The sequence below is a fragment of the Ceratotherium simum genome, chromosome 18 (assembly GCF_057802395.1).
Source record: "Ceratotherium simum simum isolate JZ-2026a chromosome 18, ASM5780239v1, whole genome shotgun sequence".
Taxonomy (NCBI): Eukaryota; Metazoa; Chordata; class Mammalia; order Perissodactyla; family Rhinocerotidae; genus Ceratotherium; species Ceratotherium simum.
This window is the reverse complement of record NC_141917.1, coordinates 28,419,614-28,438,297: the sequence shown is the minus strand read 5'-3', so window position 1 is coordinate 28,438,297 and position 18,684 is coordinate 28,419,614. Positions and strand designations below refer to the sequence as shown.

Sequence of the window (18,684 nt, the reverse complement as noted above, 5' to 3'; positions counted from 1 at the left end):
TCGTTGCTAATAGTGGTTTTCTTGGGTGCTCAGTGAAGAGCAGGACAGACTCCAAAAACTTTCAACTGGCTAAGGGAGATGTCCCCAGTGAGATCCCTCCCATGGCTCAACTCAGAGCTTATATGAATAGACACAGGAGGAACATTCATACCTTTCAAGATGGAGAGAAGAGGCTGGTGGAGGGCCTGGATGCTGGAATAAAGCTACAAGGCCTTGGTTCCATCTCCCACCCTCCTGTGTGAGACGACCCATCTGGCACATGTGGCCCTCGGCCCTGACCACCAGACCCAGCTGGGAAGGGAAGGATATTGGTTCTGCAGAAGCCAGGCCACCCCCAGCGTGTAGTAGAGCATGACCAGAGCTTCCACGATTTCCTTTTTTTCCTTGTCTGAGGTCGTGTTTCCCTTCCAGGTCAGCAGTGTGTTCTTGGCAGACTCAGCATGTTTCTTGGCCTGAGCTGGGAGGCCTGGGGAAGTTTGAGGGTGGGTGGCAAGAATAAAAACATTAAAAAGGTATGTTTCAGTCAAAGACATTCCTGGGAGGGGGAAAGGTGGGCAGTGTGGTTGTCAATGGTCTATAGTATTGGTTCCCAAATCTGGCGGGGCATCAGAGTTATCTGGAATGCTTGTAAAGAATATAGATTCCTGGGCCCTACCCCAGACCTACTGAGTTAGAATCTCTAGAGGAACGGGGTCCCGGAATCTATATTTTTAACTAACTCCACCAGTGCATCTTATGCAGCCGTCCCAGCATTAGTCTGTGGACCTCTCTTTGGAAATCACTGACAGAGACAGGAGTGGAAGGTGAGGATCTAGTCCCAATTCTGCTGCTAATGCCCTGTGACCTTTTCAACCCCCAAAGCTTCTCCAGCCTCCAAATGCAGAATGACAACAATAATTATAGAAGCTGCCCCTTGACCAAACACTTGGAGTAGTCCAGGAACAAACTAGGTTATGCCACAGAGCGCTATGCTGTGAGTTTTCTGGAAGAGGCATTCTATAAATACAATTACTTCCATCTGGGGATTTTTTTTCAATCCAGGGTGAAGCTGGTGATATTAACTGGTCACACACATGCACAAAGAATCGAATTTCTAAATGCAGTGAGGCCCCTCACTAAGAAGCTAGATAGAACTTGATGTGTTTCCCCTTGTTTTCTAACTAAAGGCTAGTGTTCCTGGGCACTTACTTGAACTGCTATTTGTCCAGTTAAAAGAGGTAGACTTGGGAAAATTCAGTGTATAGAACTATTTCCTCATCTTCCAGCCTTGCTCATGTCTAGTGATCCCTGATGGGAAAGGGGAAGCTCTGGAGAAAAGAGAAAGGCCAGCAGAGAACATATTATCCTAGTTCTCCTCCACTCTACTGAAGACAGTCATGGCCGGTGTTCACTTTCAGCTCTCCTCTCTGCTGCACCTAGGGGCTGGTAAACATATTCAACCCTGCCAAGGAGGCCCACTGTGCCTCTAACTCTCACTTCACACTCCCAGCCCTCAGTTTGCTCTCCCTTTGGCTCTTAGAGCCTGGTTTCACACTATGGGCGTAGTTAATAGCAACAGGGATGATTTGAAAAGACTTGCATTTGATGCCTGCAGCCCTCATATGTGCCAGATGTGCAGGACCTCCTTAATGAGTCACAACAGTGAGAACAGAGCTTCTCTGGAGAGCCCTAAAAGTGACCCCAAAGCCAAGAAGTCTTTGTAGAACACTCAGAAGGTGCCTGTTCTAGGTTTCAACTGAAGAGAAAAATGGACTCTGTGGTGGGCTGTGTCTTAAGTTACCAGATAACAGTAGTCCTCAAATTGCACTGTGCATGTGCAGCACCCTGTTAAAGTGCAGATCCCTGGGCCTCACTTCCAGTAGTTACGGTTCACAAGTTCTAAGGTGAGAACCAAGGATTCACGTTTATAACAACCATCCTAGGAGATACTGATGCAGGCCATCTGAGGACCACACTTGGAGAAACTGAGTTAGTAAAATCTTTGTACAGGAAGTGGGACTCATCTCATTTCTGAAGAGCACGTAGGGTTTTGACTGATGGAGAAGAATGAGAGGGGGTTTCCTCTTGGAGTAAATAACCTAAGGCCATAAAGACAGAATAAGCAAGTGTGTGCATATGTGTGTGTGTCCATGTGTGTGCACGCACACAATGTTGGGGTAAGGTTAGCGGGATGTAGGAGTGTTAGAGAAAACAGTAAGGAAACCAGTCTGACTGAAGGGGAGGTTTAGATTTCAAGACATATAAGGTATGAATGTATGAATTGGATAGGTAACATGGAGTCTTGGATGCCAAGATGAGGAGGCTGGATTTGATCTGTTAGGTAACAGGGAGTCTTCATAGGTCTTGACGAAAGACAGCAGCAACAGGAAACTACTCAGGACATCAGACCAAGATGGTAATGTGGGAAACTGAGAGCATTTTTATCAAGTAGGTGGTTTTCCACAACCAGGTGAGCCCTTGGGCCTGTGACAATAAGGAGTGCAGGAGTTAAATTTAGATGCTTCCCAGGGTCTGTAGGAAGGACAAAAGTGAAACTAGACGAGCTACTGAAAACCACTCCCGGGTCAGCACAACACTCCTTCTGGGCTCCTGAATGGAAAACAAATGAGAAAGTTGCTCTGAGGCTTTGCAGTCTGCACCTCCCGCCCCCAGAGTGCCCCGTGCTGGTTGTGAAATCCCCAGAGGAATGCTTTTTCCCTAAGCTCAGCAGCTGATTAATTATAGAGTTCCTCATCTCCACTTGACCATGCCCCACACTGTGGTCTCGCTGATGAAAAAGCTGAGCTGGTGACCAATGGGGCTTAAGCAAACTTGATTTAAAACAGCTCATTAAACTTTAAAGTAAGCCCTAAAGGGAAAAATCATTCCTTTCACCATCCAGAATTCACTCTGGTCTCCACAGTGGGGTGCATGTACCCCTACAGGCATGCAAGATGCCATAAGGGTGTGGGGGAAAAAAATCAAAACTCCTCTGCGACTTTTTTATCTTATCTTTTTTGTTTTCTATTTTTATGAATATTTATAATACTACATATTAGTACTATTGTACAGAATTTATAATAAATACACATATACGGAGAGTGTTTGCCCAAATTTTTTTTAGTGATAAGGGAGCTAATTCTCAAGAGTTTGGAGACCACTGCTTTAGAAAATGTTTCCCAACCTTTTCAAGTATGAAAGAGATCTTTTTATGTTTATAAAAAAAAAATCTCACTTTGCGATATTTTTATAGCATTTCCTACATGAGAAAATTCATGATGACAAAAGTACTATGAATCAGTATCAGCAATACTTTGAAATGAATAGGCTTTTTATTAATTTCAAGAACACCCTCCTTCATGTAAAAATAACGCTCTGCATATATGTATATGTATGAGACATTTTATCTCTCTATGGAGGATGGTCATGGATTCATGATCTCATTCCCTAACTCCAGGTCCCCCCTCCCCGATTCCAATGTCTGCTCTGAGACCAAGTCATTTTCCTTTACTTGCCCTCCCAAGCCAAGGACACCATCCCTCTCCCTGCACCAACAGTGCAGCAGTCACAGAAGTAAAAATCAGGGTGGCAGCAAGACCTGCTCCTGGAGCCTGAGATTCAGAAATTACAAGAACAAATTCATGAACTGGAAAAGGGGTCCAGAGATGCTCCACCAAACATATCAATCATTTGCCTTACTTTGGGATGAGATTCCACCACTGATGTCTGTTACTGGGACTCAGGCCAGAGAGAATCTGCTCAGAGCTACCCGCCATGGGAGGTTGCTGTTGTCACCTTATATCATCATCTGTATTTAAGAAGTTAGCGTGGCACAGTGATTAAGAAAGCTGAGTCTAGAGCTAGCCTTCCCTGGTACAGATCCTGGCTTAGCCACTTACTACTATCCATGTGGCCTTGAACAGTCACTTAATCTGTCTGTGCCTCAGTTTACTCACCTATAAAATGGTAATGAAAATACCTTCTACCTTGCAGCGTCATTGCAAGGATTAATTAATTCATGAAAAAGGATTAAATAGTACCTGGTACAAAAGAATGAAATGAGTTTGAATAAATATTAGCCATTATTATTATTACCAGGATCCACTCCTCTTAAGCAATTTATTACATTTGTCCTTTGGCCATTTTTCATAGAGCTGCTCACAGAATCTCTATAAAAGGCTGTATTCTCAAATGCAAACTCCCTTCAGACAGGTAGTAGGCTTCCTGCAGGTCAGATCACCTGGTGTGTATCATTCCCTGCTCTTCTTGTACCAGTTTTTTTTACCAACTAGACAGGGAAGGTAGGGTTCATGACTTATGCTTCTCGTTCTGCATTTTGCAACAATTGTTAGTAGAGCCCCGGATACCTGGAAGGTTCCCAGTAATAACAGGCTGACTGATTAGTTTATTGCTTCATTAATAATATGCAAAACATCAGGAACCTGCTTGTCCATGTTACTGTATTCTCCTCCCTGAACTCTTGAAAACAGTCCACCACTAGGTGACACACCATCCTGTTGTCCTCTGCTTGCCCTTCTCTCAGCCGCTGAAGCCCTAGGCTCATTGGGATTACCACCCGGTCAGCTGGCAACAGCCTTCCACCTCTACCGGCCGTTACTCTATTTCACCAACCACCAGCCTTTTATACTCGCAGCTTTGCAAAGGCCTCACGGTCTCCCGTGTTATTGACTCATGAACCCCATTCCACCAATTGCTCCATTTCTTAAAAGCTTCAGACCTCTAACTGGCTCCTTTCTCACTGCCTAAAATCTTCCTGGGTCTCCTTCTTTATAAAATTATCTTCACACAATTTTCCACCTTTTCTAGTTACCATCCTACTTTCTCTCGTTCCTTTCTATTAGTGGTCTCACACCTTTCATACACGGTCTAGTCTACTGGTCCCCGTTCCTTCCCCTCATCCCTGGGATCTGGCTTCTGCTCCAAACATTCTGTGGAAGCTGTTCTCCTGAGGCCCCCAAAGACCTCCTACTAAATAAATCCAGTCACATTTTCTTGGTCCCCATCTCGCGGCAGCCTCAGACACCCTTGGTGACTTGGCTTCTCCTCTTGGCTCCCAAGGCACTGCACCAACTCAGTTCTCCTTTACAAACCTTCTCTAATTGGTTCTTTGCTAACTCTTTACCAGGATCCTTTGTTCCCTTCCATTAATGTGTCCATTCTCCAAGGGTCTGTCTTTCACTTTCTCCTTTTTCTTTTCTCTCTCTCTCTCTCAGAAATTTCATCAACTCCTATAACGTCAACATTGGCCTCTATGCTTATCATTTTCCATTTCCCCTCCCTGGTTCTGGTCTCAAATACTCCTCTCCATACTTATGATTCTCCTTCTCTCCTCTCAAGTTCTGGTCCCAAATTTCCAGCACCAAGTAAAAATGTGCTAGTGGATTTCTCTATTGCAATTCAAAATCAATATATCAAAAATTGGACCCACCATTCCTCTCCACGTCTGCTTCCCTTCCTGACCTATTTATCTCTGAAAACGGCACCTTCAGGGGCCTGAAACTTCATGGTCATCTGTGGGCCTCATTTTTCCTCAACCCCAAATCAAACACCATGTCCTGCCAATTCTTCCTTCACAGTCTCCTTTTTTTAATGATCATTTTTGAATAGGTGACATATTTCCATGGTTCAAAAGTTAAAATTATACAAAAAGGTAAATGTTGACAGTTCTCACATCCAATGCTGTTCCCTTTCACAGCAAGCACCCTACGTAACTTTTGTTTCTTTCTTGTGTATCCTTCAGTGTTTCGTTATGTAAATATAAGTATACATTCTCACTTCTCTCCCTCTCTTACACAGAAACACTGTACTGCATTGTGCATTCTCCTTTGCCTAAAAATGTATCCAGGAGCTCTTTCTATAATAGTATATAGAGCTTCCTCATGCTCTTTTAAAAGCTGCATATATCCCATTGTGTGTATTAGTCCTCTAGAGATGGGTATACGTTGTTTCCAACCTTTTACTATCATAAACAATGCTTCAAAGAATAATAGAATCCATATGTTATTTTGTAAGTGTGCATTTAGGAAAGAGTCCCAGAAGTGGGATTTCTGGTTTAAAAAGTAAATGTATCGGCCCTTCATAGACTCTTAAATCCTTGCCCTCTCACTCATTCCCTGTCACTAGCTTGGTTTTACACCTAGATGACTGAGATAGCTTCCATTCTAGCTATCATTGCTAGATTGACCTTTCCAAAAGCACACTTTGATTTATTCATCCCCTTGCTGGAAAATCTCCAATAATCCTCCTTCCCTACCAAATAAAATAAAAATTTCTTAGTCTGTATTTAAAACCCACCATAGTCTGCCGGACGTACCCTCATTTCCAGGTTCACCTTCCTAGTGCTAACCTTAACTGGACAGGGCTGTGGCTGGTTTCTAAGCACATGTTATGCTTTCCTACCTCCATGCCTTTGCCCAGGCCTTGTTCTTCATCAGAAATGCACACCCCTTCTTCTGCCTACCCAAACCCTATTCATTTTTTAAGGGCCTTCTTAAGTGGCACCTCCCCCTGAATCTATCACTTAGCACCCTCAGCCAGAAATGATTTCACTCAATTTCCCCAAAGTCCTGTATTTAAGTCAATTACATGGCATTTGCCTTATGGCGCCTTCTATCATAGTTATGTCTGTCTGAAGCTCACCTTCCACACGAGGTTGTAAGTTCTTTCAAAGCAAAGACTGTGCCTTCTGTACCTTATATTTCCCGAAGTGCTCGTCACAGTATTTCACATACACAAGTGTCTCACTAAATACTCACTGGAAGACTGTTTATTGAGAAAAATCAGCCTTTTGGCTTGACCCCCCTTCCCCAATCCTGGAAAAGGCTCACAGGGAAATGAGGCAAGCAGGTCTGGTGGCTATAAAACATGCACATGTGTAATGAGGCATGAACACACACAGACGCATACACCCCTCCTACACGGAAGGCTGGCTCATAAATTCTGTCCGTTTTAGAGCAGTTTCAGGATTAATGACAACAAAATTAAGTGGAACTCAGCAAGCACTTCATCCCTCTTGAAGGTTTCCAATTTTTCAAAGGTTTAGTTGTTTAGTCCATGGACCACAGACTTTAAAAAAAGTTAAAGTGAAGAGACTGGGTAAGGACTACAACTGAAATAACAGGTACTGGGCTATTCTCAAGGACAGGTCAAGATCATAATCTATCCCAAAAAACTCTAGGCTAGGCTTCAGAAAGTGCGGTTTCAGGGCTGGGCACTGTTATATTATGTGAGCACTTCATCTGATCAGGAAGTTGTTTTTCCCATCTAGAAAAAACATACACACAAAAAAACCTTCCTTTACAGGAAGACTTTTTTTCCCCTCCAACCTACTACCCAAATGTGGTTCTCCATTCATGTGGCAGGAAGAACTGTGAATTAGGGAAAAAAGGAGGGTGTTCTCGCCATCTTTTGTGATATGACCTGTTTACCTATCTTGACTTATCCTGGAATCTAACAGAAAAGTAAAACTCCAATTCAGTTGGTGGCTGTTCATAGAAAGGGTTGATTTCAGAGGATGAGGGCCAGCCTTCTTCCACAGACCTACCATTGTAATCTCCGCAAACAAACAAAGGGAGGCAGCATCTGGCCCGCTCCAGGATCAGACAGATATCCCCCTCAAATGCTTCTGGTACCTTCCGCCCCAGTTCAAGCTGCCATCACCTCCAGTCTGAATTTCAGCAAAAGTCTCCTAGACAGTCTTCCTTAATCTAGGCTCTCCCAGAGCCCAAGGAGTGTACTTATCCATACCAAACCAAGTGCCAGTGACTTGCCACCTGCCAAACCCATGGGTCTCTCTTCAGCCCTCACCTCATTTGACCTCTCTCTACCATCTGAAACTGTTGAAACCACACTGTACTTCTTTTTGAAACTCTTGGCTTCCATGACACGGCCCCTCCTGATTCTTCTATTTCCTTTGCTGGCTCTGCTTCCGCTACCCATCCCTAATGCTCTTGTTCTCCAGTCTTCTGTCATCTGCCCTCTTTCCCTCTCTTTCCACATACTTTTTCTGATCAAACCTCACCCACTCCTACGGCCTCAACTTGCTCCTATGTGCTAAGTCCTCCCAAACTGACAGCTTTCCCAAGCTCTAGATCCACTTCTCAGTTGCCTACTGGACATCTCACCATGGATGTTCCATGGGTACCTCACACTGGCCGTGATCCAGCCTGTCTGAAACCGAACTCAGTGGCTTCTTCCCTCTTCCCGCATCAACCTGTGCTTCCTCTTTAGTTCTCTATTTCGGCTAACTGTCCAGGTCATGCCCTATTCAACTTTAGCTCTTCCCTCAGCTTCGTACCCCTTATGTAATTGCCCACTAAATGTCACCAATCCCACATTCTATTTCTTCTGCATTCCAATTGCCATGGCCAGTACCCTCATTGACTCTCATCTGGGCAGGATAATGGCCTAACTGGTCTTCACCTCTATTTTCTCTACCAGTCTAATCCATCCTCCAGAGTTTCTCATTTCACAATATAAGTTTGATTATGTCACCACCTCACTTAATATCTTTTAATAACTCCCCAAACTCCTAGATACCTGGGCCCAAATTAACCTTCCAGTCCCATTACGAGGCATGACCTGTCTATCCTAAGGTGTTTTCTGTTCTACCCTAAGCTCTTAGGTCCGGAGAGAAACTACAATGTTCTGTGTAAGGAGTTTCATAGAGAATGCCCTCCTCTTACCTCCCACTCTTCAGATCAACACATATGGGGGGCCAACTTTGTGCTCTCTACCACTCCCCTCAAAACCTACTTGGTAAACTTGTACTCATCCTTCAAAGACAGGACAAATGTCACCCTCTCTCTGCAGCCTTCCCTGACCTCTTCTCCCAATGGCAGAACCGCTGATCTGCCTCATTTGTGTCCCCCAGAATTTTGTTCCTGCCTTTATCATGGTGCCTATCATAAGACCTCTGTATGTTCCCAGAAGTCAGGGACCACTAGTATTCATTTACGTATTCCCAGTGCCTAGTACAGTGCCACCAGGCTTATAACAGGAACTCTGTAAGTGTTAAAGTAGCACATTGCTAAATTTGACTCTTTTCATTAAGGCACCAAGTTTATGAGGAGATCAGCCTGACTGGAATAGAGAGATTCCAAGTGAGGAATGATATAGCTTCATTAGGGGAAGATTTTGTTTTGCTGAGGGCCTTCCTGATGTCCCTTAAATATCACAGACAGGTGGCTGCCTGCTCTGTCAGTAAGTAAGTAAGGACACCTTCCTCTCTTCAGCCAGGTCAGCTTTCTCTCAGAACACAACAGATGTGGTCTTAAGGCCTGAAAAGGCCTCACTGTGACTCACAGCATCACTGTCCCCAGTGTCAACCATTCACAGTGTTGCCACATCAACAGCCAATGAATCTAAAATTATATTAAAGGGGCCGACCCGGTGGTGCAAACGGTTAAGTGCGCGCACTCTGCTGTGGCGGCCCGGGGTTCGCTGGTTCGGATCCCGGGCGTGCACCGACGCACTGCTTGGCAAGCCATGCTGTGGCGGCGTCCCATATAAAGTGGAGGAAGATGGGATGGATGTTAGCCCAGGGCCAGTCTTCCTCAGCAAAAAAAAAGAGGAGGATTGGCAGATTTTAGCACAGGGCTGATCTCCTCACAAAAAATAAATAAATAAATAAATAAAAATAAAATAATATTAAAAACAAGCTCAAAAGGGCCCAGGGAGCCCTAAGGAGGAACACACGTTCTGAGGTTAATAACTGAGAAGGGAATTCAATTTTAACTTTTCAAAAGTTCTGATTTCTGATATCTAGGCTCGTTATGACCCAGGTTTCTCTTCCCCTGTAGCCCTCATATCTCTTAAGCCTTTAAATCCTTTATCTTGTACTATAAGTTAGGCCCCACCTCAGGACTCAGGTCCCAGGGGTACTTATAAAAGCCCTAGGCCAGCGGCTCAGTTCTATCACACAGTAACTTTGCTGATCCATAGTGTGTACCAGGGACTGTGTTAGGTCAAATGAGAGCTCGTCCTTGCCATCAGGGAGCTTCTGTTTCAGAAGCAGAAGCATTTAAACAAAGCACATGTGAGTATAGTACAATGAGTTCCATGGTAGAAGTGTGTGCAGTCCATGTAGGGGAATGTGGCTGGATGAGGGGCAGAGAGCCTTGATCTGGCCATGTCTTTGGTTCCAGAAATGTGCTCTTGCCTCACTCAGTCTGTCAACAAACATTTATTGAGCCTCTACTGCAAATTCTTGCCCTCATGGAACTTACACTTGAGTTTTGTTTTAGCAAATGGATTCCTATCTTGTTCTTCTATACAAGAGTATCTTCCAGAAGCACCATTTCTCTAGGATGAGGGCTCTGCCTTTCCCTCAGCCAGAACTTACAGGAACTTGAGTTCTGCCCTTGGAATTCAAGTCGTATTACTGAATCTGCCTCTCCAGTGCCGAGTGTACATACCTGCCTGTCCTCCCCCTATTGACCTGTGACCTGTGAACCTCTGATACTGTCCTTTGCCCACTGTGCCTCAGTGTCCTCATCTGTAAACTATGGATAATAATAGTATCTCCCTCCAAGGGATAGTATGAGGACTAAATGAGACTAGCTTGGCAAATGCTAAGTACTTAATAAATTAACTATCATCATCATCATTATCATCTTTATTTTTAAGATCTCTGCCACACTGCCTGCCTTATCCGTGGACTTTCCCTCCACTTGATGACGTGTGAGTTGGAGACAGGAAGGCCCCTCTCCCAGTCATCCTCACCCCCACTGTGGTTGTGTGTGGGCTCAGTTCAGCCCTCAAAGGCAGGCCCACCCAGAAACTAAGTACCTCTCAGTGTCAGGTAGCCATAAGCCAGGCTAGCCAAAGCCTGTGCACATTTCCAGTGTTCTTCCCCAAAAATAATCTGAGAAAGGACAGCACAGCGAATCAGCTCCTTGTTTGCTTGGGTATTCTGCAGAGAGCAAATAAGTCGTTATGCTTTTTGGAAAGGAGGAAAAGCTCCAGCCCATGCTCTTATCACTGGAAGGCAGGACTGAATTCATCTGTCACCTTTTTCTCTTCTCCTTCCCTCCCATCCCTCATCCAGTCCATCAAGTCCTGTTGGCTCCACTTATTCCTAAGTCCTAACACTCAGCTCTTCTCCTCCTTTCTGCCATGAGTACCTCGTTCAAGCCACACTCAGCTTCTACCTGGCTGACAACCAGCCCCTCCTGGCTGTTCTGCTCCTGCCCCAACGGTCTACTTTCTACATCATAGCCAGAGTGACTTCTTTTAACCTTTTATTGTGAAAAACTTCAACAATAAACGAAAATAGCATGGAGAATGACTCACTTAGCTTCATCAGGTATCTACTCATGGTCCATCTTGTTTCACATCTATGCTCTTCATCCACCCATCCTTTCCCTCTATTATTTTGAAGCAAATCAAAGATATTAAATTCTTTCATATTTCATAAGTATCTCCAAAAGATATGAACTTAGAAATATAATCACAAAATCATCTCACCAAAATATTAATAATTCCTTAATATTAAATATCTAGTCTTATAAATCTAAAAATTACCTCATTAATCTAGTATTTCTTTTACATTTGACTGTCCATACATTGAGATAAGTCTGCTGAGTCTCTTTTCATCTATAGGTTCCACCTCCATCTCTTATTCTTTTTATTGCAAATCATTTGTTGAAGAAACAACATTTGGTTGATGGTGTTTCTCAAAGATGTAAATTTTATTGACTGCATCCTTATGGTGTCATTCAACATGTCCCTCCATTCTCCATTCTGCTGATAGCCTAATTCTATCATTCCTTCCTCATATGTTAGCTGGAATAATTCTATAAAAAGAAATCTCCCCTTATCTACTTTTTGGTTACCAATAGTACAGTTCAGATCAGAAGGACAGGATTTATTTATTTACCAGCTTTCAGAAGAATGAGTTTGTTCACTAGCATCCTGCAATGGTGACCAAATAGCTTGTTTTTTATTTTATTATAAATTTATGGATTTTTAAACATATTTGATGTTCCTAAACATGGCAAACTAATTTCTAACTCAGCACTTTGGCACCTACCATTCCCCCTGCTTGGGACCCTCTTCCACGTCGTTCACTCTCATTTCATTTTCATTTTGTTTACCTCAGAGAGGCCTTTCTTGGCCACTCACCCCATCATTTACTATCCCATTACCTATTTTATTTTTTTCTTCATGGCACTTACCTCTCTCTGATACCACATTAACTATTATTTTTTGTTTCCTTGTCTATTATCTTTCTCCCCAAATAGAAGATTTGGAGTTCCTCAAGGACAAAATTTATTTATTTTATTCCTTTATTCCTCATGCTCACTACTGTATGCCCAGTACACAGAGGACATACTCATTCAATATTTGCTGAATAAATCATCTCTCTATTAGCAAGCATAAGGATGGAGTGGGGAAAGAGCCCCTTATCCCTGTAGAACTGAGAGGCAGAGATCTCTAAGAAATCACAGAATTGCACCTTTAAGTCACAGATTTCAGCAACTTTACGAACACAGTCATCTATTAGCTGCACTATTCAACAAAGTCAGGCATTTATTTCCTGGTGAGGTGAAAACAGCACTTTAAGGACTCAAAAGCCTGGAGATTCCCTGGTTCTAATGTTTACCAGTTATGGTGTATTGGGCAGGATCACTCTGAGTCCCAGCTTCCTTTTCTATTTGGAACCTATACCACCTACCTCATGGAATTATCCTAAGGAAAATGAATCAGCATCAAAGTGATCCAAATTTGTTAAGTGCTACCTAATTATAACTCATTTATAGAGTAACACACAGGTACAGTAGTCAAGGACTGCTCCCCCTGATCCCTGTCTCCTCCCTAACCGGACACTTCACCTGCTCCCAGCTCAAATATACAGACGCAAACACTGTTAGAGAGACATTTCCCCTCATGCTTTAAAAAGATCCATTCAGTCAGAATTTTTGAGAGTTCTCCATGGGCTGACCACAGTAAATACTAAGTTCTATTTTGAGGAAGAAGTGTAATAGCATGAAAAACCACTGGGATGGGAGTCCAAAGCCTTGAGGTCTGTCCTGCTCTGGACGTTCTGTCTTCATCCATCCCCAGACTTCCTGCCCTGGAGAAACCGAGACAACCAATACGGGCTTTAGAGGCCACCCCCGCCCTGCTGCTGCTGCTGCTGCCAATCCTGCGGTTCAGGGCTGCCAACACTGGGCTGGGCTAGATTTAACTCCTAATCTAAATCTCTGTCATTTTCCAAACTGGCCAAGGAGTTGTCAGGCCTTCAAAGCCCACACTTGCACTTTATGGCAGATGGTACTTGTCTGTTTCTAGAAGTGATTGTTCTAGCCTGGATTTGTGAAATACTAATGGATCCAGGCCAGGATGATTGTCCTTGGCAAGTTCTCTGGGTAATGTACATAGGTAAATTTACAGATATATCCATCTAGGGGGTTATCAGCTTCTATCATCTGCCTCTGAGGTGCCTCTGAGCCATCTGCAGACCTTCTATTCACACATGTACTTTAAGATCAATTTTCCCCTTGGCCAGGAATGGCCAGGAAGACAGTGTATGAACTCCTCTGTGGATAAATCATGCTCTGGGAGCAGACCAGTGCCTGCATTCTAATAATGAGAGTCATTGTCATCCTGTCTCAGTTCCTGGATTTTGACTCTTGCTAAACACTTCCTCGGAGCTCCCAGTTCCCAAGTCCTTGCCTCACTCTTAGACATGCACACCTGGGCTCTCTGACCTCTGCTGCCACCTCCCATTTCTGCTGCTTTGGTTTGCTTATGATTCCACCGTAACCACTGGCATCTTACCCATATCCTTGCCAGGCCTGAGCCTGGAGCTCTGTCTGGCTACCGTTGTTCTCAGCCTCCCGCCTCACTATCCTGGCCTTCCTGTTACCCCCGAGATATCATCCTGAAACCTTTCAGGAGAAATCAAAAAAATATTTTTTAAGGTAATCAAACAGCAACAGGAAGAACCAAATATTAATTTTTACTTTAAAGCTAGGAGCACACATACTCCAAGGAGGAACACCCAGTGACCCAGGTGTGGAACCCAAAGGCAGGCTGGCTACCCAACTATGCTCTGTGTTGTCTTCCCCACTTATAAAGAAATATAACACCTTCCTCTACTTCCTGTGCTTCAATATGCAGTTCAGACAGAGCTTCTGTAATCATGGACATATTTTTAAATGGAAACTAAAACCTAGTAAGTTTTTTGTTTTACCATTTTTCCCTTAATCAGCTGAGCTATTTTCTTCTGAGATTGGACCAATTTCTCTATGGGAAGAGACATGCAATCTATGGTCTTCTCCTTGGCTTTAGTGTCTTCTTCACTCTCTCCAGACCCACTAGTGGGACACAACTCATCTCTCTGCTGGTGTGCTAGGATCCTGGTTTGCTGTGACCTGTGGATACCAGAGAGGGACACGGAGTCAGATTTGACCTGTGCATATCTCAAAAAAGGTAAAACTGAAGGGCATAGCCCTCCCAACTAGAGACTAGAGATATGCCTTCTAATAAACTTGAAGGAATAAAGCAAGCCTGTAAACTCATGTCACCCTCAAAGCTCAGCATTAGGACAGCAATGTGTTGGTTAAAATGAAACAGATTTGGTAAACCACCCACCTACATTGGAGTCACAGCTCTGCTGCTTACTAACCATATGACCCTAAGCAAGTTATTTGTAATTTGCTTCCCTGTAAAGTGAGGTCAATATGAATACCTATCTGATGACGTTAGTGGATTAAATGAGATAATACGCATAAATCACTTAGCATAGTGCCTGCTCTTTTAACATTAGCTCTGATTATTTTATTAGCTCCATGACTCAGTTTCTTCATCTACAAAATGAGCGTGTTGTATTGGAAGATTTCAAAGGTCCTTCATGCTATAAAATTCTGATCCAAACCAGGAAAGAAAATGGATATAAGGAAATAATGGAAAGGGAACTAACAGTCTGACGCTAGACTTCATCTGTCCTCTTTCATATTTCTTAAAAGCTTCAACCTGTAATGGCTAACTAACTAAAGAGGATGTGGTCCCACCAAGGAGAGGGGCGGGAACCCCACACTGGGTCAAGAGCAGACTCAGAAGAGAAATGGCCTCCTCAGCTGTGTTAGAAGTAAACGTGTTGAGAAAGAACTGAGTAGGCTGAAAATTCCCCCCCCCCGCCCCGGTCCCCTCTCCTGCCTCTCTCTCTCTCACACACACTCACACACACACAATATAGATCTCTGACTTCAACGATGCACATAATTATGAATGGGTAATTGGAATGGTAAAGACAAAAGTCAAAAGAGTTAATCTTATACAACAGAAGAGATAACCATATCCTAACATAACCAGAAAAATCAAAGTGAGCCATAAGAAACTGAATTCTGAGATCTTAAGAGCAACATGAGAAATTTAATTAATTATAAATAAGTCCCCAAAAGGAATTACCTTTGTATTCTCAATAGCTTTTAAATTTCAACCCTTGCATAGTTTTTAAAATAAAATTTAACTTCCTTTTCCACTGATCAGATAAGTAATAAATGTTCACTGTAAAAAAAAAAAAAGAAAATTCAGAAAGGAAAATAAGTAAGTGTAATCTTTTACACCAGGTTTGAAAATGACATGTTAATATCCACACAGAGTCCTGTTCTAAATAACCTAGCCAGAAGCATGTGGGCAAACCAGGTCGTGTGGATAGGAGAGCAACATTTCTTCAAGCCAAGCCCTGGCAGGACTGCCTTCTGCCCACAAACAGAAGTGTGCTTTCAGAAGACACGCAAACTCAATGAAAAAGCCAGGGAAGGCTGGTGATGCGATGTGATCAGAAGATGCCTCTTCCCTGCCTGGTGAATTCTGTACTCGCCCTTCAGGACCCACTCACATGTCACCTCTGCTCAAGCCTCACACTGGATTAGCAGTAGAGACACCCTCCAAAGGGCATGCAAAAATTTCCTCTGAACTTCTACTATAGTGCAAATCACATTACAGTCTCATTTTCAAAACTCATTTGTTTTGTTTCTGAGTCTTCTTTACTTTCCAACAAGTAAACTCCAACAGGGCCAGGGCTGAGTCTTATTTGTTTCTGAAACCCTGATACCTAGCTCACAGGTAAAACAAATGATGGCTTGTTAAATGATGAGCCAATGAATGAAAAAAGAAAGTGCAAAGTCTTTAGGATGCTTGAAAAATATTGCTGGTGGAGGAAATCTGTGGCAAGAGACCATAACTCAAAAAACCTAACAGAAAGAAAATTTAGTCCCTCAATAGAAGATTTTGCATAGGCTGCATATTTCACAGACCTGGAGCAGAAGTCAAATCTATTGGAGTCACCAAAGAGATAGCTAATTATGGATATTAAAAATTATTAAGTCCTAAATGTTTTAAATTCAGCCTTAAACAAAATTAAGCTGAGACCAAGGCAGCAAGCTTCAACAACAGAGACTTCAAAGGAAGGAGAAACATCAAGTCTTGACAAATGATTTGACAATGCAGAGCCCTGAACTAGTGTGAAACAGAAGAAAGATAGAGAATATTGAACAGTCAGATATCTCGCAGGACAGTCAGAATAAAGAGAGTAGGTAGGTTGAATGTAAGGTCTGCCTTGCCAGGTTTACAACTTATTCTATATGTTCCCATCATGACTATGAATTCTGACTAGTAATATTAAATATGAATTATCTGATTATTTCCAAGATACTCTCTGTGAACGCTACATTTTTAACTTCAATTCTTATAGCTATATAACACTTAACCTCAAGACCTTTTCTGAGGTAGTACAGAATTACACTATCCCATACAGTAACCACCAGACACATTAAGAAACACCAGCTATGGGCCGGCTCCATGGCTTAGCGGTTAAGTGCGTGCGCTCTGATGCTGGCGGCCCGGGTTTGGATCCCGGGCGCGCCCCAAGGCACCACTTCTCCGTCCAGCGCGAGGCCGAGTCCCACGTACAGCAACTAGAAGGATGTGAACCTATGACATACAACTATCTGCTGGGGCTTTGGGGGGAAAAAAATGAATAAATAAAATCTTAAAAAAAAAAAAAAAAAAGAAACACCAGCTATTAGGCACATGCAATGTGGCTAGTCTGAATCGAGGTGCGCTGTAAGTGCAAAACACACACTGAATTTCAAAGACTTAGTATGAAAAATGTGTAAAATATTTCATTAATTATTTTATATAACATTTGGATATATTGAGATAAATATAGTATTAAAATTATATTCAATTGTTTCTTTTTATGTTTTAATATAGCTACTAGAAAATTTAAAATTACATATGTGGCTTGCATTATATTTCTATTCAACAGCATTGGTATAGAGCAATGGTTCTCAACGAAGGGTGATTTTGCCCCCAGGGGACATTTGGCAATGTCTAGAGACATTTTTGCTTGTCACAACTGGGGCACTGCTACTGGCATCTAGTGGGTAGAGACCAGGGATGCTGCTAAACATCCTACAATGCACAGGACAGCCCCCACAACAGAGTTATCTAACCCAAAACGTCAGTGGTGCCAAGGCTGAGAAACCCTGTTAGAGAGGAATGGTTAACGCGTGGACTCCAGAGTCAGACTACTCAATTTGAATACCACTTACGAGCCGTGTGACTTTGGACAAACTGCCTAATCTCTCTTTGATTCATACTCCTTATCTATAAAAAAGGGTAATAACAGTACCTCCCTCACAGGGTTGTTGGGGGAATTAAATGAGTTAATAGGTGTACTTACAACAGTGTTTGCCACATAGTATTTGCTCAATAAGTATTAGTTATTATGATGTGTAATTTTCTGTTGTCTATTTCATGAAACAATTTTAATTTACTTTGTGATATATAATTCTCTGTGACTTTACCAATCTTGTTATAATTAACCTATCTTCATAAAAAAATTAAAATTTCCCTTAAGTTAGGAAAACACAGCTATTTTCCATCTTGCATAAGTACAAGTGGATATTACAGCAGAATCATTATTAAACACATCACAGAAGCTCACCTTTCTCTTCTAAATAATATGTGTGCAAAGTTCCTCACCCAGGTTTGCCTTACATGGGAGGTCCCAGTGTTTCAGGCCAGTGAGCCAGTGTGACGTCAAGGTACTTACAGATGGAAGCAGAAGTCCCAGTCGGTGTCACTGCTGACAGTTGGGATGCGGATGGGACTGGCCTGCATCTTCTTCCTTCTAAGAATCGCACGTGAGGTCAGCTTTGGAAGAAAGGGCTTACAAGTCTGTTCTGTTTTCCCTCTGTTGGATGCTATTAACATTAAACTGAAACTGCGTGAAGATATAACCCATCCTAAATCTACAAACAGCCTATGCACACTCATGTATGGAGACCCCTGGAAAGGAGAAATTAAAGACATTTGCCAAATTAAATCTGTGAATTAAATTTCTTTCCTTTAGTTTCTACTCCACATTACCTCCAAAATCCCTGACCTATTTTTTTACCCCTTAAGCCAACACATTTACAGCTCCTGAATCATCAAAACTATGGTCTCCTACTCAAGTCAGATACTGTTTTTGCAAGTATGAGCAAGATGGATCCAAGCAAAGCAACCAGCTCTCAGTACTAAATGAAGTATGGCCAGGGTATTAGCTAATTCTCCTGGTCCCTAGCACTATCTCACTATTTAATAGGTGGTCCTAGTTAAGGAGCTAAAACACACGTGTCTATCTGGATTGCTCTCATTAGCTGATGGGGGAAATGGCTGAAACTCATG

General features: G+C 42.7%; 1 protein-coding gene across 1 annotated transcript in view; it reads right to left on the bottom strand.

The window, feature by feature from the left end:
- The window catches only part of TTC23L (tetratricopeptide repeat domain 23 like), a 58,914-nt gene extending 40,772 nt beyond the window's left edge, over window positions 1–18,142 (bottom strand). The window contains 4 exon segments of the mRNA XM_014781578.2: window positions 310–466; window positions 10,789–10,912; window positions 14,198–14,378; window positions 18,068–18,142. Of these exon segments, the coding sequence (XP_014637064.2) occupies window positions 310–466; window positions 10,789–10,912; window positions 14,198–14,378; window positions 18,068–18,135 (530 nt within the window). The 5' untranslated portion in view covers window positions 18,136–18,142.
- Between the last annotated feature and the right edge of the window lie 542 nt (window positions 18,143–18,684).